The 22618-nt window shown below is 43.3% G+C and overlaps 2 protein-coding genes across 2 annotated transcripts; one reads left to right on the plus strand and one right to left on the minus strand.

Annotated features, from left to right (window-relative positions):
* Positions 1 to 13533: 13533 nt before the first annotated feature.
* bcl2l16 (BCL2 like 16) lies at positions 13534 to 15180 on the plus strand. The gene is made up of 2 exons (XM_074670175.1): positions 13534 to 14110; positions 15052 to 15180. Exons 1-2 carry the CDS (start codon positions 13637 to 13639, stop codon positions 15178 to 15180), a joined length of 603 nt encoding a protein of 200 aa, XP_074526276.1. The 5' UTR covers positions 13534 to 13636.
* Positions 15181 to 15626: 446 nt separating this feature from the next.
* On the minus strand, positions 15627 to 18498 carry tubb2b (tubulin, beta 2b). The gene is made up of 4 exons (XM_074670131.1): positions 18342 to 18498; positions 17346 to 17454; positions 16971 to 17081; positions 15627 to 16880 (listed from the first exon to the last, which is right to left on the minus strand). Exons 1-4 carry the CDS (start codon positions 18396 to 18398, stop codon positions 15820 to 15822), a joined length of 1338 nt encoding a protein of 445 aa, XP_074526232.1. The 5' UTR covers positions 18399 to 18498; the 3' UTR covers positions 15627 to 15819.
* Between the last annotated feature and the right edge of the window lie 4120 nt (positions 18499 to 22618).

Genomic DNA, 22618 nt, shown 5'->3' on the forward strand with positions numbered 1-22618 from the left:
TAATCTGCAAGTTCCTTGTTATTCTCCCTTTTTTACTTTGTCTCCATGTTTGCTGCTAAGCGCTCATTACTGCAGTTCTCCCTGCACATCCCAGAGATCAATCAGCCCGTCTGCTACTCCAACGCCTTTCTTTTCTTTGCATTTTTGAAGTTCGAGTTTCTGTAAGTGCCAAGCGCTTTTTGTGTCCTCTGCTTGTGTGGCTACGGCTGCTCACGCTAATTTGTGAGAGTTGGAAAGTCTGCGAGAAAGAGTGTAAAAGAGCAGGGAGCCAGGATGTTTCAGAGATACAGAGTCCCTATGAGGAGTTTCTAAAGGCTAAAACACAAGCTAAAGGCTAACACAGGGGCTAATCTGTTTGTGCTAATGTTCATTCTAACCCACAGTTAGCAGTTATTCTGCAGTGGTCTGTTCAAACTTGAGAGTTTATCAATAAAATGAAGAATGAGGTTGTTACATTAGCTCTGATTGGCAGGACATGACCAGGATTTACTAACGTTACATATCAGGTCTTTGATGGCGCCTAGGCTAAACTAAAAATGATCAAAATGTCCCAAATTTAACATGTTAGCTAGTTCCATCTTATAATTTCACCTCCACAAATCATAAAATTGACTTTATAACTTGCTCCATTTTGAAAGTCATAACCAATGCAACTCCCGCCGTCACTAACTGAGCTGACATATTTGACCGAATGTGAGCTTTGAAGCCTAAAGACTATATACATGGGCTCTAACATGTTGGATCCAAAGCGTGAGTGATGCGTCATGGGACTGATTACAGCTACTACGGCGACAACAACACGCATAAAAAAAAATTCTTCAGGGGAGTCCAGCTCACAAAAGAATAGATTCTTGTGTTGATCTGCAGCAGACAAGGTATAGTCCTAGGCCCGTATTCACAAAGCATCTTAAAGGGGACATATCATGCTTGTTTCTCCTTTTCACTATGCCAGACTAGGATGCCTGTAAAGCATTTCTGCCCTCATTACAAGTCATTTAGTTCCTTCATTGCCCCACAATTGCGTTCTCAATATCCTCATTTTAGGCCATTCTGAAGATCTTGTTGAAACGCTCCGTTTCGAGAATGACCTCCAGTAACCTCGCAACGTCACAGCCCTTTGTGCTCTGATTGGTCAGTTCTATCAGAGGGACGGAGGGGGTAGAGCGAGGGGCTGGTTTTTGCAGCATGGCAGTATTTACAAAATCACCATATTGAATGGAGCAGACCGAGCGAGTTTGCTGTTTGTCAAAACTTCACTGTAAGGCATTGATAGCACTAATAAAATGGCAGAGTGTAGGATACGTCCTTTTGTATTGGACCCCGAGTCAGACCCGGACGGTTCTGCAGCTCAGGAGGAAGAAAATCCACCTGGACACAGATCATCTCAGGACGCTTCAGTGTGGTGAGTCAAACCGGTACTGTAACATGTATAGTTTATACGTGGAAATATAGGCAGACTTCACCAATAAACTATTTCTATAACAGGGCTCCATCCTGCTCCTTCACTTTTCTTTGTCTGTTTTATCCATCATGCTGAAAGTGTAGTCTAAAGATTGCCTCTACAGTCAGTTGGTCACTATGTTATTACCGCAGCATTATTATGGTTCAGGTTCACAGTGCATGTCAGAACAAGCATGCAAATACCACAGTCTCACAAGTATTACGACGTCTGCTAAAACTACAGTGTTTTAACTGCTAATTCACCATGTAAAGCCGAGCTGCTCAGCAGAGCAGAGTCCCTGCATCCAGCATCTGAGGGGGGATACTCGGCTCTTGGTGGGTGTATCCCTCTGTGGCGGTTGTGTGACTAACTGACATCACAGAGGAGGAGCTGCTTTATCAGATTACTCCAATAAAAAGAAAGGATCCTCGTGTCGTCAAGAAGGTTGAAATCTCGCGGCCAAATGGCAATGACCTATTTTCAGAGGCATCAAATCTCGTTCTAGGATATCAGAAAAAATACAATATCTCATTTTTTGAAAATTCAGGGGGTGTAAGGTCTTGTTTTCAAATTCATTATATTATATGTAAGTATTAAATCACAGATCAGCATATGTCCCCTTTAAAGACGTCAATGTGAAAAAAATCATTGAATTTCTTTGATTCTAAGATTTTTATGAGAATTTTCCCTTGGTAGGATAAAAGTTATTCACAAAGCATCTTCGAAATCTTAATAGAGCTTTTAAGGCAAAAAACTGTTAGGAGGAGGGAGGAGGATTGTTAAGAAGCCTAATGGACGATTAGTGGTTTAGGCGTCGGCGTGGCTTCATGAGAACCAATGAACTCATTTTTGCACATACACCCCCTCACATGGTCCTCTTCGAGTGGAAAATTTCCACACACACTTGCAAATTTCTAACCTGCTGGACAGAGGCACGTGGAGAAGATGGCAGAAGAACAGGATCTTCTAGTGGTCAAGGTGCAGAAATGCAGGCATCTGTGTCACTCTCCACACAGAGATCACTGTGATAACCGAGTGGTGAATAATTCATGGCGTGAAACTGTGGCCACTCTGGGCGGAGAAGAGGAATCGGTTAAAAGTAGAGCCTGGAAAAATCTCCAGGACAGATATGTAAAAAAACCCAAAACAAAACAAGGACAAACTTCTTCGACTCTTGTTTAGTACCCTGGTAGACATACACCGCCCCCTGCAGTTTGGGAATGTACATCAACCGGCGCCGCACAGAGTGTTAAAAAGCATAAAAGCCTCATGTCCTCTCGCCTGGATTTCTTGCATCTCATTTCCGTGCGTCATGTTTGTTCAGAAAGCATAACTCAACCTTTAGAGTAGAGGCTCATACTGGGGTCAGAGTTAACCAACAGGCTACACACGGAGTCTGCGTAATGAGACAGCTGTTAGCTGGTGATCCATCTCCTGAACAGTCCAGGTAATGAGCTTCTGATTCTGTAACATTAAAAGGATTGTTACAATTAAAGAAACTGGTGTCAGCAGCCTGAGCCTGAGTGGTAGCCTACAACACTCACCTGTTTAAGAACAACTTCTCTTTGCGCTGTAATCTCTGATCTCTCTTAGGATTACAGCACGTACCAGCACTTCTTACACTCGTCTTGTGTGCGCGCAAGGAGAGAGAACGACACGTTGACACTTTGGGTGATGCATTTTTAAGTCTGTCTCTTCCCTTGTGTCGTGATCCCAGGACACAGTTTCCCTCTGAACATTCTTTTACTCTCCTCCAGCTGAGCCAACTGCAGGCTCTGCTTTGTGTCCAGTAGTAAAATGAGCGGCAGGACAGTAAACACAACAATGCAATCAATATAATCAAACATGAGCTGCCCTCAGAAACTTCCTGAATCACTCTTATGCTACGATTCCTCCATCGTACTCACTTTTAAGCTACGATAAGGGGACCCCAGGTAGGGTCCTTCCTACTTGGGGTTCTTCATCCAGGTCTACACTCTTCCTCGCCCTTTACGCACTGCTTATGAAAGACGCCTGGTGCTTCCAGCCCAGCGTTGCTCTAAATCTCAAGCCAGACTCTTCTCCTCTGTTGTTTCCAAATGGTGGAATGAATCACCTAACTTTATACGATCCACAGAGTCCCTTTCTACTTTAAGAGATGTCTCATCTGTTCAGGGATCACTTGGGCCCTTATTCTGACCCTTCTCCTCTGTCCTCCTTTGTCCTCTGGGGTAGAATGAGTCAGTAGGTCTAAAACGTAGCTCTAATTGATTTTTCAGCACTATTACTAAATGTTGTTGGTGGTTGAAGTATATAGTTGCAGCAATTAAATGTGGTTTGTTGGCTGCACTATTTTACATTATTAAAAAAATATATATAAAAAAAAATCCTGCTCTCAATAACTTGTAGCACTGTTGCCGCACTAACTAGGTTTTCTTTCTGTCTAAAATTTTATTTGTGTTGTACATCGCTTGGGACAAAAGCGTCTGCTAAATGAAATTGTAGAACTGCAGATTCCTTGCAAGGGATTTTTAGGTTCAGTTAAGAGCAACAAGGACTCTGAGAAGATTTGTCAATACGGGCCTAGCAGTTTAGGTTGTGAGCCCTGTTTAGTTAGCCCTCAAGTCGTCGGCCCAGACCCAACTCCAACCTGCTTCATCCACTGACTGTCCTTGTCAAATTAAGGCCTAAAAAGCCTGAAAAATCACAAAGTTAACTAAACTCCTCTGTAACATTAACACTAACCCACAAACCATCCATCCATCCATCCATTCATTCTCTGCCGCTTATCCGGGGTTGGGTCGCGGGGGCAGCAGCCTAAGCAGGGAAGCCCAGACTCTCCTAGCCACTTCGTCCAGCTCTTCCGGGGGGATCCTGAGATGTTCCCAGGCCAGCCCAGAGACTTAGTCTCCCCAGCGTGTCCTGGGTCTGCCTGGGGTCTCCTCCCAGTGGGACGTGCCCTGTACACCTCACCAGGGAGGCGTCCGGGAGGCATCCTCATCTGATGGCAGAGCCACCTCATCTGGCTCCTAGAGCAGCCACTCTACTCCGAGCTCCTCCTGGATAGCCAAGCTTTTCACCCTATCTCTAAGGGAGAGCCCGGTCACCCTACGGAGGAAGCTCATTTCTGCCGCTTGCATCCGGGATCTTGTTCTTTCGGTCACTACCCAAAGCTCGTGACCATAGGTGAGGGTGGGAACGAAGTTCGACCGGTAAACAGAGAGCTTCGCCTTCTGGCTCAGCTCCCTCTTCACCACGACAGACCTGTGCAGAGTCCGCATTACCTGCAGACGCTGAACTGATCCGCCTGTCAATCCCTCGCTCCATCCTTCCCTCACTTGTGAACAAGACCCCAAGATACTTAAACTCCTCCACTTGGGGCAGGATCTCGTCCCCGACCCAGAGAGGGCAGTCCACCCTTTTCCGGCTGAGGACTATGGACTCGGATTTGGAGGTGCTGATTCTCATCCCAGCCGCTCCACACTGGGCTGCGAACCGCTCCAGAGAGAGTTGAAGGTGATGGCTTGATGAAGCCAACAGGACCACATCATCTGCAAAAAGCAGTGATCCAATCCTGAGGTCACCAAACCGGACCCCCTCGACACCCTGGCTGCGCCTAGAAATTCTGTCCATAAAAGTTATGAACAGAATCGGTGACAAAGGGCAGCCCTGGCGGAGTCCAACCCTCACTGGAAACGAGTCCGACTTACTGCCAGCGATGCGGACCAAGCTCTGGCACCGGTCGTACAGGGAACGGACAGCTGGTAATAAGCAGCCCGACACAAACTAGCACGATAAAATAAAACTATGACAAGAAAAACTATGATATGCAGTTTCATTGCAAAATTCATCCTCTGTTCCTTTTATTAACATGGAGAAGGAGTTTAGCTACCAGTCAGCAGGGGGAGCTCTGAATCTTTTGGCTTCACAGTCAGTAAAACCTTAAATTAACATCCCACAGTATAACCTGCTCAGTTTAGCCTCCTTTAATTAAGTTTTAACCCTCACTTCAGGATGTTTGATGTCATCTTAAAACAACTCAATATGTTCTCTGATGAATAACTGGTAGATGTCAAACTTGTTTCTGTGACTTTTGGGGTTTAGGTTTTCCGACTTTGAGAAATGCATCTTTTTTCTGATACTTATTTTTCCCCTTTTCATCGAGTTAACAGATGCTGCAATTAATAAGAGTCTTTAAAGGACAAAATCTGCAATTTGAGATGCAGAAACAGCACAAAATTTCCTCCAGTCTGCATTGATCAGCCACAAACAAGAAGAAAAGTGTGCTTATGCATCAGGAGAGGAGAATAATACCACTTTAACAATGGCAGCAGACACAGACGCTGCTGTTTCTAAAGCTCGTACAGCATAGCAGAGGGTAAATGGGAGCCGCAGAGATCGGTGTGAATCGATAAAAGCCATCAAACACCTGAGGGGTCCCCCAATTTTCCCACAAACCACTCCACCCCCCGGGCAGAGGGGAAACAATGGCGGGGCATCAATACCAGCAATTGTGAGAGGGTGGGGCGGGAGACAGCCAGCAAACCGCACAAGCGGGTCACCTCTCCTTCAGACAGCAAATGGGCGCGCGATCGTTTGCATCAATTCAGTCCGGTGGGAGACTGAGGACAGGATGGGGATGGGGTGCCATTAGGAGTGTATTGGTACAGGAGGTGGGTGCCAGGAGGAAGACGGGCTGTGGAGGTTTTTAAAGCAGGTAGAGATGGAGACACAGAGGGATATAGGTGTTTTCAATTACCCACAAATTCACAGCAATTTCCTCCTCTTTCTGACCACACCTCCCACTGCGAGGCTGATGGGAGTCCTGAACAAAGAGGCGTGGAGATCGCAATTGTTTGACTGCGGGGCTGTTGGGGAGGAGCAGGAGGAGGTCGGTTTTCATCCGTCTGCCTTGTTCAACCTTTCTCTGTCACCTTGCAGCTTTTATCACAGCCTTCTGCTTTTCTTTTTGCTTCTTTTTTTTTTTCTCAAGCAAAGGGTCGGAACTTAAAAGTGCATTTCAACTTCTGTGTAGATGTTGATAAGGCACTTCCTGAGAGCAGCAGATACTCTTATGCTGCGTAGAGATAACAGCCACACACACACATACACACACACACTATGACACACATTGTTCCATTCAGCAGAAAAACAACACGCTCCTTCTGCTTTGCAAAGTGGTTAAATTTACTCCGTGGTGATGCACGCTCCATCGCACTGATCACAGTTGCTTTAAGTTAACACGTCTTTGCAGCTCTGTCATTTGCATTATTCTCCTCCATGCGCAGGTTTGTAATGTTTTAGATTGAATTGGGGTGCAGACTTTAAGTGTACAGAGTAAAAAAATAAAATATAAAAAATAAATAAAACAACAGAATTGAATCCGCTGCACCCTTTAAAAAATGTACCATCCACTGAAGCAGACCTGAGCTGATCATCTGGTGTATTGGTGAATGCTAAGAGCAGAAGTGGAGCAACAGATGCTTGTTTTGTTGAAAGACAGTCAGCAGATTCAGCAGATTGAGCAGCACAAGCACAACATGGTAGTCTGGGACAATCGCAACAACATTACTGTTGTATGCACTACGTGAAGCAGAGTGTGACATCAGCGTTTCCACTGAGAACGCTGGCTTACTGTTACCACACCATTGGTCAGCAGCGTTTCAGAAAAATTCCACTCTGGAGGCCGTTTTCCAAAGTTTGTATTTGAGGTCGGCTAAAACGCTGTTTCTGTGTAAATGCGGGGCCGTAACAACGCAACAATTCTTTTGCGTTTCACCCTAAACGCGTTGTTGTGTAAATGGCCCCTGAACCAAGTTTATCAAAGCTGGGGTTGGTCAGAGGCCCGCCTCCCAAAGTCCTGGTACATGTGCCAAGTTCTACCCTCCAGACAGGACTGTTGCAAGGCGTAGATCGGTTTCCTAAGAACTACATTTTAAATTTATAGCACCTAGTTACTGTCATGAAGTGAAGAAACGGTAAGCATTGATGCTCTTACAGATCATGAGTCGACTTCCAGGTACAAGTAGAGGGAATGAGCACACTGACCATTTAAATACAGAAAAATACACATTTTCTAATTAAAAACAGACATTTGTGGAGTCACTGAGAAGGCCTCCAAACCTAGAACTATCTAATTTATTGATATAAGGTCAATTATAGCAGAAAAATGGCTGAATCTGACCTCCAGTTTTTCACTGAAGCTGGACTGTTGATGTGATGGACTGTGAACGCTGAAGATTAGCATTTAGCTACAACTAAGCTGTGAGCTCTGTCAGGCCCATCAGAGACTTGACGTGAGATCAGGCTGACATATGAGTGTGATGTAGTGGACTGGGGAGTATGGTTACCATGACATGTAAAATAGCAGAATGTTAAAACTGTCTTACTGGTGAATTAGCATGATGAAGTTTAAAAGAAATAATAAAAGGAAATAATAAATGATGTCTTTAGGCTTCAATGGGTTAAACAAAGATGTAAAGGAGCAACCCTGGGATTCAGACTGAACGTGTGCAGATTATCAGACTTTTACATATTTATATGTTGTAGACTCTGGAAACTGATCAAAACTCTTTGTTCAAAAATTACCACCAGATCTCCACAAAACTTTCTCAAATGATGATGTCATCACTTAAGGATCTCCTGAATGGTTCATGATATGTGGAAGTGGCAGGTGTTGAACACCAAGATCTACTCTCAACTGAGCCCCCAGCAGGCCTCCAAGTGGGTTGACCAATCAGAAGAAAGGGGGTTAGTGGAGCATGGAGCCTTAAAGAGACAGCAGCTAGAAATTATTCATTTCAGACAGAGGCTGGAATAAGTGATTTTCCTAAACACCAGAGAGAGAAAGGGGATTTTTTAGCCATTGAAGCTACTACAGGAGCACCAGAGGGACAGAATTAAGACTAGAAAAAGCACACTACTCCCTCTTTGTGAGGCTAATTATATGCGTTATCAAAGCGTTCTCAGAGGTTTCAAACTGGTGAATAAGGAACAATATTCCTTCTGATGTTAAACATGTGGCCTGAAAGAGCTTGTAGCAATCTGTAGGTTGTTTTTGTTGAGGGAAATTCTTATTGCAGCAGTGACTTACAGCATGTTTCCTGTTAATCTTGCATCTTCCTCTCTAATGCAACCGTCTGCACATGAGAAACCTCTCTACAGGAGACAGGAAGTTTCCTGTGCGTGCACATGTTGCCACATGAACATATGAGAGGCCTGATAGGAGCTGGTATCAACCATGTCACTTCCCCTGTTCCCCGGGCCCTGCTATGAGGAACAACCATCCCACACACTCATGCTCATATACATCTGAAGCCCTGTGTGTGTGTGTGTGTGTGTGTGTGTGTGTGTAGGAGGTGGGTTAGGGCTCTTTCTGGATGGTTAGCCTTACCCCCCCTCTGCTCTAAGCATATTCACAATGTACGCTGTGCCAGATGGCCAAAGCACACAGAGCTGCTAATGGTAGCACTTGATCATGTCTTTGCTTCGCTGTAAATCAGTTTATTAACAACGTACATAAACCCCACACACAGAACATGTGATTGATCCCCATGTGACACATAAAGCCGCTTCATAAAGAAGCAGAAACACTTAAAGGACAATGTAGATTTAGCCATGCGTGCCTGAGTGTTAGTCCACCAAAGAGATCTCACGGGCATTATCCACGATTTAAACACATTTACTCCACTGTAATTAGAATGGCTCTCCATGTTTGCATTAACATACATTTTCAGTTTATAGGTGTGATAACTGATGAGCGTGTGGAGGAGTTAATAACCTTGAAGAGATGACTTCATGCTCAGACTGCTTTTATCATAAGTTCACTGGAAACAAGTGGTTATGAGTCTAAATCCATCAGAGAGCTATCAGCGTACACACACTGAGCACACACTGGGGCCGAGACAGTGTGTGTCTGACAGAGCATTACTGCTCCCATGTGGTGGAAAAGAAATCAGCTACACTAAAGTTGTTCCCTCAACCAGGATAGAAGAAGAGGCTGAACTGTTTGTAGGGAGTAAAATGAATCTGGCAACAAGGTGAGACAGTATCGTATCGTATTTCAGAATTAGCATTATTTTTGTTAAGTCATACTTGTCCAAAGTCAGGTCTGGAGGCCAATTGTGGCCCAAGGTTCATTTTCATACAGCCCTAAGAGGTCAAAAACACATTAGAGGTCACAAGTTATGAAAAAACAGTTCAGAATGCAGGATCAGAAATGCTTAGGTCTAAAAATGTCGTTTCAAGGTCAAAATAGTCTGAGTATGAAAAACAATCATGATAAAATCTAGATCCTGATCTTGACATCAAAACATCCTGACATATTTTTCCCAGAAACATTTTTGCTGGACAGAAGCAGAGTTTGCTGATGTTCATGCAGCACGTTACACTGCAGAAAACTGACCACTGATCATCTGGATCAGAGACACCTGAGGGACAGGTTAGCTATGGTGGAATGAGGATGTTCGAGCACACTGTAGCCTGGATCACACGAATATGTATATTTTTTTGACCGGATGTCTTTAATCTTGCTTTAAAAAAATAAAACCCTGTCCACACCACAGGAATATCTCTGTCCATATGAAGAGGCAAAACTGACGGTGTCAGGCTAGCAAAATGTGAAAACCATAGAAAAAGAACGTTATGAGCATGCGCAGTCACAAACAGGAAGAAGAAGTTGTCAACGGAGTAAGGAGCTGGCAACAAAAAAAACAAATAAAATTGAATTGTTTGTGTGGACCGACAATGAGGTGGATTTGTTATTTCATGAACATCAACAACAACATCATCATCAACTACATTACTTTCATTTGTAGAGCTGTAATGAAGGCAAAAAGTACAAAGAACACAGAAATAGCGCGATAAATGTCAGCCATCGTTCTTGTTGTTGGCAACCGTTGCTACAGTGACTTGTTGCTTGGCGCTTCATGTCATGGCGTCAACACCAGCTCTGTTTAACACCATCACACAGATCCACTCAACCAGAAATTTTTTTATTTCTTCACTTTTTTTTTAATCAGTTTCAAAATAAATCTGTTCATGTAGGTGAAATCACTGCGTTTGTGTGGTTGAGAGGCCCAACTGAACAGAAATTTGTGCGTTTAGGAATTTATCCATATTCATGTGGTCCAGGCCTGAGGGACTGATTTTTTATAGGAATCACCGAGAGAAATAGTTAAGACATAGAGCATTAATGTGTTACTTTAACAATTAATAAATCTGCTGGTCTTGACCTTGGCCATTTTCACAGAATCAGATAAGACAAAAGGTTTGGACAGCCCATTAAGACATCAGTATTTTTTCAAGAAACTAAACCAAAATGTTTTCTTACCCCCATTGACAGATTTTTTCTACTGTTTGCATCATTTTTTTTGTCTCTTACAACCTTGAAATATGACATTTTTGCTGGACTTGTCTGGGGAATGGGGCTTAACTGAAGTCGAATGACACAATTTTAATTAATAATAATAATAATAATAATAATAATAATAATAATAATAATAATAATAATAATAGTACATTTTGTTATTTATTCAAAAAATAGAATAAAAAAATTAAAAAAAAAAACACTTGCAAAGATTGTACTCTTTTTGCAATGAATTTCTTCCAGTGTCATTGACCAGGTGAGAGAACCCAAATGCACAACAGGCACTGAGTGCTGAAACAAAATCCCAAGACAGTCTAGCTGCAGACCTCCACTCTCTTCGATGCTCCACTCCTCCACAATAAAAAGGAAGTGAAATCAAATCTTAAAATAAAAGTTGCCATCAAAGTTTTGTTTGGTAGACACTTCCAGTTTTTTGAGAGGGGACCAGCTGCAGACCTCCACTCTCAGTGGACTTTCTGGCAAGCTCCACTCCAGGATCCCCTCTACTGTCAGAAGGAGGCGACACTATCTGTGTGTGTGTATATATATGTGTATGTATGTTAACCGCTCATAAAGAAAGGCAGTTTCCCATATATGTTAGCATCACCATAATACTATAAAGAATTAAGGCTAATGATGTGGATGGACTGAACCATTTCTCAGCACTGTTCAACAGGAACCGGTTTTCAACACCCATCCCTACATTTTTGAGTTGACCTAAGTGTGGAGTCATGACCACAACCTAAAGCCAAACAACCATTAATACTAACACCAGTGATAGGATTAACCCATCAGAGATGTTTGATTTCATTCAGGTCCTGAGGATGAGTGTATTTGGATCTATAGTCAGGTGGACTGTTGAGTCAGTTGTTTGGATGGGATTAAATTGTTTTTACTGCATTTCTGACCCAGGTGACCCAGAACTTTCTTATTGTCTTAGAAAAACAGTTTTTTCTAGATTTCAAGGACTTCCATACAAAAGAGACAGTTATTGAAAACATGAGCCTCTTAATGTTGTCATAGACACAGAAATAATAAAATGTTAACACAAAAGTTGTTTGGACAGCCATACTTTTTCTGCACAATGAGCCTCCTCTCAGCCCTGTTTGAAATCACTCATTGCCCTCCGAAATCCATTCCAGATGAATCCCTGAAGTCCATTTGTATTCCTTTCAAGTCCTTTTCTTTTAAACTGTGTTTCCTGTGTGACAGTGTGTTAGATAGAAATCACATAGTATATTCACGGCTAATTAAGGAAGCGCGTGAATAATAATGTGTTTGTTCAATTGTTTTTTTTTTTCGTTTGTGTATCGACTGTCAGTTCGCCATTCTGTACCCCCTTGTCAGACCCAGCTCCAGTCTCTATCTGGGATTCATAGATTTTCTCATCTCTTTAACTTCAGTGCTTCTAGTTTTGTGTGTTCAGTGTCAGACAGGCCTTTGTACCTTCTGTCAGAGCAGTCACGCATACAACTTTTCCAAGTGCAAGTTTCTTGTATCTTTGACCTTTGCCTATTTTTCTTTTTTCCCTCCTGGTCATGAACTCTTTGTGCCTGACTTTTATTCCCTCTCCACCAATTCACAACTCACAAGCTAATCGGCTCATGATCAATCGACCAACTGTAAAACTGATTTCAAAACAGTACTTAGTACAGGACAGAAGAAAAGGGGGGGTGGCCCCACGTGTGGGAAATGGATAAAGATCCCTGCTAATGTGAGTTGAACACCCTGTTCCTTGTTTCAGCAAACTCAAAGTATTTAGCCTCAAACCTGTAACTAAAATTATGTCAACCTAACTTATGAACTGAGACTAACTTTACCTTTTTTTAGGATAGCAGGATAAGTTTGGGATTACTTTGACTCACTGCCAGGTTTGGGGTTCCTCTTCAGTGTAATACAGCTGACGGTTCCGTTTCCATTATGAAGATGTGCTAGAACTGACCCTGCAACACACTTTACAGACTGAAGAGGCTAAATGAAACAACTCCATCTAATCTAAAAATAACATATAGATAAATCTTCAAAGGGACCTTGAACAGTCTGTATTTCAACAGGGGGTACTGTGCTGTCTTTATTCTATCAGGGGGCGGGGCTATGGGCAGACCTTGGTGTTTGAGGCCCTCCCCACCGATGGGTCAAGAATAACTAGAAAGATCCTTTTATGATGATGTCATTGTTTCATCAGCTTACGGACAGATTTAAGGATTTCTACAACACATGAGAGGTTTCAAAATCTGCACATGCTCAGTCCGAACATCCAGCATTAATACTTTATATCTATATTTAAGGAAGAATTCCCCACCTTTTAAATCCTTTCTGAAATACTCTAATGGAAATGATGTAAATGGAACATAAATAAACATATAACTCCACATTACAGAACATAACCCAGCATATGAAGTGGTCATTGTTTAGTCTTGTTGCTTGCTGCAGGTCCTCTGTGTCAGTCATTCAGCCCTGCCTCCTCCTGTGCTGGAATGGGGATTTGTGCCACTGTGCATGTGAGGTTGGAGATCAGTTTGCAACAAGGGCTCTAAATTTAGCTTTGAAGGGGAGGGGGTGACCCAGTCTGAGTGCAAAAACTCATTCTAGACCCTGACTCTGTCACCTGCCTACTGTTTACTTTTCTGTTTTATCCAGTTTCTGTCTGAGGAGAAGGTAGGTCCAGGATTCTTCTTTCCTGCAGGTTCATTCCTCTCATTTCTACAAAGTGATTATTTCTGTTTTTTTACATCCTAGCCCCCTCAGGACCGCCTGATGAGGCTCAGAGAAAGACTTCCCTGCTTGGACATGGAGCTGTGATCTGTGGCCTACTGAGTCTGCAGCTCTGTGGTTAGTCAGGGTTGACCATGTGTCAGTCTGGGGACAGACTGGGCCTGGACAGTCCTGACCCGCTGGTGAGAGAAGCCTTCCTGATGGCTCATGACTATATAGACTATGTAACCACAGGGGGGGCAGATGGAACCATGGGTCCTGCCCCTACAGCCTGCACTGCCGCCCTGCGTCATGCGGGGGACGAGCTCCTCACGCGCTTCCCCATCTTCTTCCGGCGCTGGCCTCGCATCTTCCAGGACGTTACGGAGACCTCTGCCTGCCCCACGCTCACCAGCATCCTGGACGAGCACTTCTTCCCTCTGGCCCCCGGGGGGCGTCGCAGGGACCTGGCCTGGAGCGCGGTGCTGTCTGTGTATGTGCTGGCCGGACAGATGGCGCAGCACTGCCAAGAGAAGGGCATGGTGGGGGTGCTGCCTCAGCTAAAGGAGAGTGTGGGGGCGTATGTGGAGAGGGTCATCTGTCCTGACATACGAGATAAAGGAGGATGGGTGAGTGTTTGAATATCTACATCTACAGGGGAAAAAAAAACAATCTCATTCTCCCTTATATACACATCCACTCACATATCATCTAATTTCTTAACCAAATAACTCACCATGAGGTTTTAAAAAAAACAAACAACTCTCAGACAGAGAAGGCTCAAATATCCTGACATGTTTGTGTCAGTCGACAAAATCCAGCCATGATACAGTCTCCTCCGTTCTTAACTCCATGTGACATTTGGCTCCTGAAAGATTAGGTGAAATACCGGAGTTTGAACTTCTTTATTGCAGAATTTTCAAGCCAGTAAACACATTTTCATCTTCAGACCCTAAGCATTCTTAAAGTCAGAAAACCCATGTGACTTGAAACTTTGAGTCACTTATGAAGGTTCCACATTCAGGCACAATAATAAGGGTATAGTTTAAAATAATAAATGCCCAAAATATTTCACTCTGTCTCTGAATTTCACTTTTGACCTGTACATTTATGGAAAAAACACATCACAGTTTCATAAAACCCTGGCTAGCTGTTAACCTGTAAGAAAATGTATCATACCTTGACTGTTCTAAAAGACAAATTATTCCTCCATACAGAGGTATGAGCTCTCCATGTAACCCTAAAGATTAAGTTTACACCATCTTTATGAGCACTGTAACTAAACCCAGCAGGAAAAGCAGACATTGATAGAATTTTTCAAGCAGCCTAGTGCTTTGTTTCCTCATCATCTGTGCTGGCAGAATTTCGAGCCTCTACACAGCAGTGTAGCTGAATTTTGTATCATTACTTTACTTTTATGTCAAGAAAATGAATTGATTGAAGGTATAAAAGGATTAAATATTCCAGGAACATCAGATACTAGAGCTTCCGTAACATATGTAGTGAACCCTGTATGTTGACTTTCCTGTATGAACTCATGAGTGATTGTATCTCCTGTGTCTTTTGACAGAGTGGATTTGTGTCACGCTTTGGGAAGAAGCAGGGTCTGGAGAGTCAGGTGAAGAAGGTCTGCTGTTGGACCCTGCTGGTTCTGGCTCTGAGCATCCTCACCTACTGTGCGTGGAAGAGGATGGTTTAGCCAACAGTGCCACCTTCTGGCCACAAGTACAAACTGCCAAGAGTCAGATGCAGCACGAAGATGGCTGCAGCATTTTTTGCCTTATAAGTTTTTGTTTACCTGATTTAATAAACACATTAAGACCTGTTGAACAGTATTTGGAAATATTTTAGCTGTTCAAAATCATTCCCTCCTGAGAAAAGTGACATGTCTGCGTCAGGACAATTATATCTGGATTACTAAATACTTACGCTCTGAGCTCCATGTCAGAGCTTCTCCAATGACTCTTGAGTCAGCAGATCAATTAGTCAGACACTACAGTTAATGTCTGAGATAAGCGCTCACCCATTGTGTTCAATGTTCATTATTTTTAAAGTTAAATGTTTTATCCTCCTTTTCATTTGTTCTCTAATTAGGGAAAAAAAAAAACCCAAAAAACACACTTGATGTACAGTGAAGATGTTTTTCTGTTTATTACCACTGGATGAACCACTTTAACTTTCAAACCTTCAGGTGTAAACATGGAAAGTCAAAGGTCGGATATGCAGAAGAAGTTTTTATTAACAGACAGCAGACAGAAGGAACACTGAAAATTGGACTTGGAACGTTACGTTTTTCACGGCAGACTTAAACAGCAGAACTTCATAAAAAATTTCAGGTTTAGGCCAACTCCTCCTCGCCCTCCTCCTCAAACTCGCCCTCCTCCTCGGCGGTGGCGTCCTGGTACTGCTGGTACTCAGACACCAGGTCGTTCATGTTGCTCTCAGCCTCAGTGAACTCCATCTCATCCATACCCTCACCGGTGTACCAATGGAGGAAAGCTTTGCGCCTGAACATGGCTGTGAACTGCTCGGAGATGCGCTTGAACAGCTCCTGGATGGCGGTGCTGTTGCCGATGAAGGTGGCAGCCATCTTGAGGCCACGGGGAGGAATGTCGCACACAGCGGTCTTCACGTTGTTGGGGATCCATTCAACGAAGTAGCTGCTGTTCTTGTTCTGCACGTTCAGCATCTGCTCATCTACCTCCTTCATGGACATGCGACCACGGAAGATGGCAGCCACTGTCAGGTAGCGGCCGTGGCGTGGGTCGCAAGCAGCCATCATGTTCTTGGCGTCGAACATCTGCTGGGTGAGCTCTGGTACGGTGAGGGATCTGTACTGCTGGCTGCCTCTGCTTGTGAGGGGAGCGAAGCCAGGCATGAAGAAGTGCAGACGGGGGAATGGCACCATGTTTACAGCCAGCTTCCTCAGGTCAGCGTTGAGCTGTCCAGGGAACCTGAGGCAGGTGGTGACGCCGCTCATGGTGGCAGAGACGAGGTGGTTGAGGTCACCATATGAGGGGGTTGTGAGTTTAAGGGTGCGGAAGCAGATGTCGTAAAGGGCCTCATTGTCGATGCAGTAGGTCTCATCTGTGTTTTCTACGAGCTGATGGACTGATAGCGTGGCGTTGTAGGGCTCGACAACTGTGTCTGATACTTTGGGGGAGGGCACCACACTGAAGGTGTTCATGATACGGTCTGGGTACTCTTCACGGATCTTGCTGATGAGCAGTGTGCCCATACCTGAGCCTGTACCACCACCCAGAGAGTGTGTGAGCTGGAAACCCTGCAGGCAGTCACAGCTCTCAGCCTCCTTCCTCACCACATCCAGGACAGAGTCCACCAGCTCTGCACCCTCAGTGTAGTGACCCTTGGCCCAGTTGTTTCCAGCACCACTCTGACCTGGAAGAGGAGAACAGGGTTTTAGCTTCACTGCTCTTACATGTACAACGTATGCAGAATCTCAAAATGTAGGTCAAACCATTAGTTTACCAAAAACAAAGTTGTCTGGCCTGAAGACCTGCCCAAAGGGTCCGGACCTCACAGAGTCCATAGTACCAGGCTCCAGATCCACCAACACAGCACGGGGGACGTATTTGCCACCTGAAAAGCACAAGTTAAAGAGGTAAGGGTTTGGTTAAAAGACGTGGTATGTGACAATTACTTGTTGTTTACAGTGATTCTTCACAGGAAGAAAAGGGTTTCTTTAAACGTTTAGACAATAAGAATTAAATCAATACTGTAAAGGCAAAGTAAATTTTCAAATTTGTATTAAAAAGCTTTAATATAATAATTATGAGTTTAAATTTCACCTGTAAGACAAAGGCACAGATACATGGATAAAAATATAAATATATAAATCTATACCTGTGGCTTCATTGTAGTAGACATTGATCCTGTCCAGCTGCAGGTCACTGTCCCCATGGTATGTTCCAGTTGGGTCAATACCGTGCTCATCACTGATCACCTCCCAAAACTGCACAATATAAATGGAAAGCATTACGATACATGCACATTTAAAGTCACACAATAAAAAAACTAGACTAGCAAACATGTTTGTAGTGCCGTGCAAGTGAATGCTACTCATTGGTATATGAAGTTTTGAACAAAAAAGTGTGTATTAGTTTGGAAAAGCGGTTAGATAAGAGCTCAAGCTAGATTTCCCGCCGTTCTAAAGACCCCCGCGCGCGGCCTCATCTCCTATTGGTTACTTCTCCCGGGTTGTGAATTTGAAAATTCCTTGCTACGTCACTAACCGCCAAACACCGCCTACTTTAGGCAAGAGCCGGCGCCGTTAAGCATAGCAGGCCTTAAATTAACCGGAGACCGTTATAAAACCGGTGTACCGTTATTCGATAGAATATTTTCAGCAATACGTACATTAAGGCAGATTGGTGCATATGAGCTTAGATTGCGGAACTGCAGTGTTGAAACGAATCCTTACTTCCCTTTTTCACGCTGCAGGAACGTGAAAAGTGAAGTGTGTAGATTACAATGATTTAAAGCTAAAACACCATTTCCATAAGCACCCATTCACAGCGGTTAACGGATATCGTTCATGTTAAAATCCCAGTATTACACCCGCGCTTAATGAATGAAAAAACACATTTTATTAAAACACATTTGTTGAGAATTTAATATACGATCGATTTCGACGTCTTTCCTGTACTTTGAGTAAAGTTATCGGGGATACATGTCGTGTTTAAACGGTAAAATGGCCATTAACCGAACTAGGACAAATTGTGACTCCCAGGGTGTGGCTTATATGGGCACAAAGCACCGGCCCATGTATCCGAAAACGCGGTGTTTCTCACAAAAATTCCTTTTCAAGAACCTCCCGAACTTAAACATAATTTTACTAACCTTGGCACCGATCTGGTTTCCGCACTGGCCGGCCTGGAGATGCACAATTTCCCTCATTTTGAATTTCTGGAGGTAGTCTGGACCTTTCAATGAATGACTTCTGTCGTTCCTTTGCGTGCTTAACCAGGGCAACCGTTAGTTTTATACTCCATTTTTGACCCGCCCTTAGCCCTCAACTCGAACTCCCATTGGCTTCTTAATGTAAGCCTAAGTTACAGGCACAAGACTTGACCAATGGAGTGTTCACAGTCTTTCCCCTCATTGGTCCATCGTGCCTGCCAATCACATTCATGTCAAACGTGTGACTCAGGACTAATCTGTAGACGTTGGCCTACTTCATGATGGCGGAAAAGAAATGCGACACTGATTATGAATGCTATGAATCTAACGGTTATACGCCTGCGAGCTCTAGCAAAAATCACACATATCTCTCACTCAATTTCGGGAAAATGGTTATATTTGATCAGTCTTTGACAAATGAGCCTATTTTAAGAAAAGCAAGCATTGGTCCACGTGGCTTACTAAGGGTATACAATGGACCAGCTCCTCAGCACCTCGACCAGCGGAAGCTGTCGCAGCTGCTCTGGACATGGCTGTGATGTGGCCACAACACTGATTTTCAGTTCCTCTTGGGATAAGAAGCTTTACATTCCAGCTAATCACAACAGCACCAAATTTAACTCATTAGTTCCCTTTCCCTGGAAATTTCTGTTTACCATGTATTGAAAGAAAAGCTGCATTTTTTGCCCTCAGAGTGTATGACTTAAAACCACAAGTTTACAGCATATTTAAGAGAGAAGCACTGAATAAAATGCCACAGCTCAAACAATAAAACCTTTTTAGGAGCAGGCTCTTTTATTAATGTTTGAACTCAGATAGCAGCAGGTTTTAGTTTCATTTTGATAAGGAAGTATTTATCAGTGTGCACTAACCTTGCTTAAAGCTCTGTCATGATACCTGAAGTACTTTGAACATGCTAGACAGAGAATTCAGCTGCAAGCTGCCTGATCCTGCAGGTGATGAACACATAGCCTCATTCTGAACAAAAGCAAACTGAATGTCTGCAGTATGCTGTAAAGCAGTGTTGTGGAATGAGGGCAGATGGGCATATTAATAGTTAATCTGGATGCCAGGCGAGTGTGTGGCTGTGACGCCAGTGCTCCCTTGGAGTACAGTTGCCACAGCTCATTTCTCCCATGACTGTAAGAGGGGCAGGGGCATCCCCCCCAGGTGTTTGTCGCCATGGTGGTTAGACTTATGTTTACCCTTACAGGGCTTAACATTTCTGTCCATGGATGTACCGGCCTTTAGCGCAGTATGTTTGCATGCCACACATTTTTATGTAGATTAGTTTCTGTGCGCCCATATGGCTTTCTGTTGGTGCATAAATAACATCTCAATGTCCCATTATGTCTAAATATGATTATGAATTCATATACCCTCTGCCTGGGTGTGAGTTTCTTTCTTGCAAGTGCAGTTCTGGTATGCTTATCTTATAATAGGGTATGTAGGTCACGTTCATAGTCTCTTCTGTGTGTGTGTATGTATGGTAATCTGATACACAAAGGCCTCTTCTTTTTGCTGCATGTCAGTAGCATGTATTCTTTTCCTCATATCAGCTCCTGTTTTGCATGATCCAGCACAAGAAAAAAACCCATGTGGAGCCTTGTTGGAGACATACTATAGAAAGTGTGCCATAGTCTCTCAGAACCACTGCCTTCTGAACAATGTATTTTCTCAGCTAAAGATCTGAAATAAAGATCCAGATGTAGAGAAAACATAGAATTATGTATGTATCTGGGATGTTAACTTGAAATCAGACTACTTTATGTTCAAACCAATCAAAAAGAGTTGGATTAATACCTTGTTTGTGCACCAGTGTTGGCTATCTGGAGTTTCAGTGAGCTTGCTTTCTCATGTGATATAGACAACTTTGACTTTAATGCAAAAATAGGTGACTGAACCTGTATGAGCATGCTTGTGCATACATGTTGCAGCACTGCCTTCATACATCACAAACTGTCTTTGACTGTTGAATAAAAACGTCCTAAATATTTCAAAATGTTTTGAAATTTTATGAAACTGCAAAAGCATTAGGCTTTTATTCTCTGGTACAAAAGATCAGCAGTATTATCCCCAGCTTTGTACTTGGTATCATAATCAACGTTTTTAGAAGCCACCTGCTAGTTGTTATGTGAGATGAGTCCACATGAAGACATACAGCAAGATTCGCTCAGGTTGTAATCCAGAGAATATGTGTTGATGTCACACATTGGATTCAGATGTAGAGGGTTCATGTTAATGTAACATGGTGACATGGTTTAGACTGATTGAAGCAGTGCCAAGGTTGCACAGGGGTCGACTGGATAGCAATGCAGTTTGACAAAGCCTGCACCAGTACAACCTGCAAAGCCAAACCCTCTCAGGTTCAATGACCCACATTTTGGGAGTCCCATTACCACATTAGCATTAGCTTTTAGCTCAACACGCTCCAGCCTCAAACTGCCTGAAAGGACTCTGGGTCTCTTTAGATTCTGTTTTTCTTTTGAGATACAGTATTTAAAGCAGTCTTCGCGGATGAACTGGCTAGACTCGAAAGAGTATGAAGGGGTGTAGATTTACATTTAAGCACAGAATGTCTCAAAGGGAAAGGTTGACGTGCATAATTTTGGGATCAAGAATAATATGGTCTACAATGCATCATCCAGTAAAAAGCATTGTTTGTGACAGAGCCCCAGGATGCTCTTTGATGCCCCTCAGCTTTCTTCGTCTTCAGTCTGTTCCTTTTGTTCTTTAACTGATCAATTATTCATTGATGTCTGTCTTTGGGTGGCTGCTTTGAGTGGTTTGTGGTGACAGCTTGTGCAGGTCAGCTGGAGCCTAATGCATGAAAAAACCTTTCAGCACACTGGGAAGAGATTACACTGTTCTGAATGCTCTCCTGTGTGTACAGTATAGCTTACAATGAAGCATGTCCCACAGTGTGTTTACACTAAAGTAGCACACAGTGTGCCTCTGTGAAGAACCGGTCCTTCTTCACATGACTCAGCATCTCTCGGGCCTCTGCAGCATTCAGCACTCAGCCTCCAGCAGTCAGATCAATATAACAGAGGAAACAGATGCTGCTGGGAGAGCCACGCCCGCGTCAATCCTGCTCGGAGGTTAAAATAAGATTACATCATTATATACAACAGTGTGAGGGGAACCGCAGCAGGCGTGCTCTCTCTTGCTGTATCATAATATCTTTGATATGAATCGATTGCGGTCATGTTTTTATCGTTTTTAACCCGTATCATTAGCTGCAGTATTTCCCAGCTCAAAGAGACTTTTAACAGACATCTGACTTAAGGAGGAGGAAGTGGAAATGAGCAGATCACTCCCAGTGCTTGTTGAAAATGTTTGCTTTAGTCTCTTTTTAATGCTAAAGATATTTCAGAAGCAAGACACAGTTTAGAGAAGTCTGCCTGGTTGCAGATCACATGAGATGCCAGGAATGATTGCTTATTCTCAATTTACAACAAATTTCCTCACAAATATTTTCTCAGATTATAATCAGGAAAACTCTCTGAACCTCATGGTTATCTATGATCAGAGAAGTAATGAACTGACATGTTAAGGAGTAATGTACAGACCAGTTTACTATTTGTAAACAGTTACAGCTGCACACAGATCTTGGCAACAGTAGTGCTGGGGAGTACAAAGGTTTGCCAAGTAATGTGTGGGTGTTTCACAAATTAAAAACTGCATTTATTTCTTTACTGAAATTATTTCTTTGTGATCAAACCTGGTTATCTGAGGTTGGATAAAGAAGACACATTTAATAGCAGCTGCAGACGTTGCCGTGTTCCGGTGTTAGGTGTGACCCTGTTAATTGGTGTCTTATCAGGCAGCAATCACTGACTTGTTCATAGACTGTATAAAACATGGACGAAGCATCCCTGACGTCACTCATCTGTTCCTGAAACCGTAAGATGAAGCCAATCTGCAGACCAAGCCACAATCGCTATGACGCCGGCTGTGAGTTTTTCTTCAAGCAGCTACAGGGTTCACGGCGGTCATGTGACCTGAGCTGTGCGTCTGATTGGATCCCAATAGCATCTAAACCGCTCACTCACCGTACAGTGTGTGTTGATAGTGACATCAGCGTTTTAGACTGAACCTGTTTTTTGAACCAGGCTGTAAAATGTTTTTTATTGACCTAAAGTCTGTTTTTATGGCTGGGTGTGAACGTGACTTCCTATCTTTCTGCAGCCAGCCTCAAGTGGATTCTCTATAAA

The sequence above is a fragment of the Halichoeres trimaculatus genome, unplaced genomic scaffold (genome assembly GCF_033239565.1).
Source record: "Halichoeres trimaculatus isolate MK-OKI-2021-1 unplaced genomic scaffold, fHalTri1.1 fHalTri1_scaffold_5, whole genome shotgun sequence".
NCBI classification, from domain to species: Eukaryota; Metazoa; Chordata; class Actinopteri; order Labriformes; family Labridae; genus Halichoeres; species Halichoeres trimaculatus.

Excerpts from the sequence above, each read along its gene's own strand:
- tubb2b (XM_074670131.1), bottom strand. The coding sequence starts at position 18,398 with ATGAGGGAAATTGTGCATCTCCAGGCCGGCCAGTGCGGAAACCAGATC. Across the intron at positions 17,455-18,341 it reads GAAACCAGATCGGTGCCAAG|TTTTGGGAGGTGATCAGTGA; the intron begins GTTAGTAAAATT and ends TATATTGTGCAG. Across the intron at positions 17,082-17,345 it reads CTACTACAATGAAGCCACAG|GTGGCAAATACGTCCCCCGT; the intron begins GTATAGATTTAT and ends TGTGCTTTTCAG.
- bcl2l16 (XM_074670175.1), top strand. The coding sequence starts at position 13,637 with ATGTGTCAGTCTGGGGACAGACTGGGCCTGGACAGTCCTGACCCGCTG. Across the intron at positions 14,111-15,051 it reads TACGAGATAAAGGAGGATGG|AGTGGATTTGTGTCACGCTT; the intron begins GTGAGTGTTTGA and ends GTCTTTTGACAG.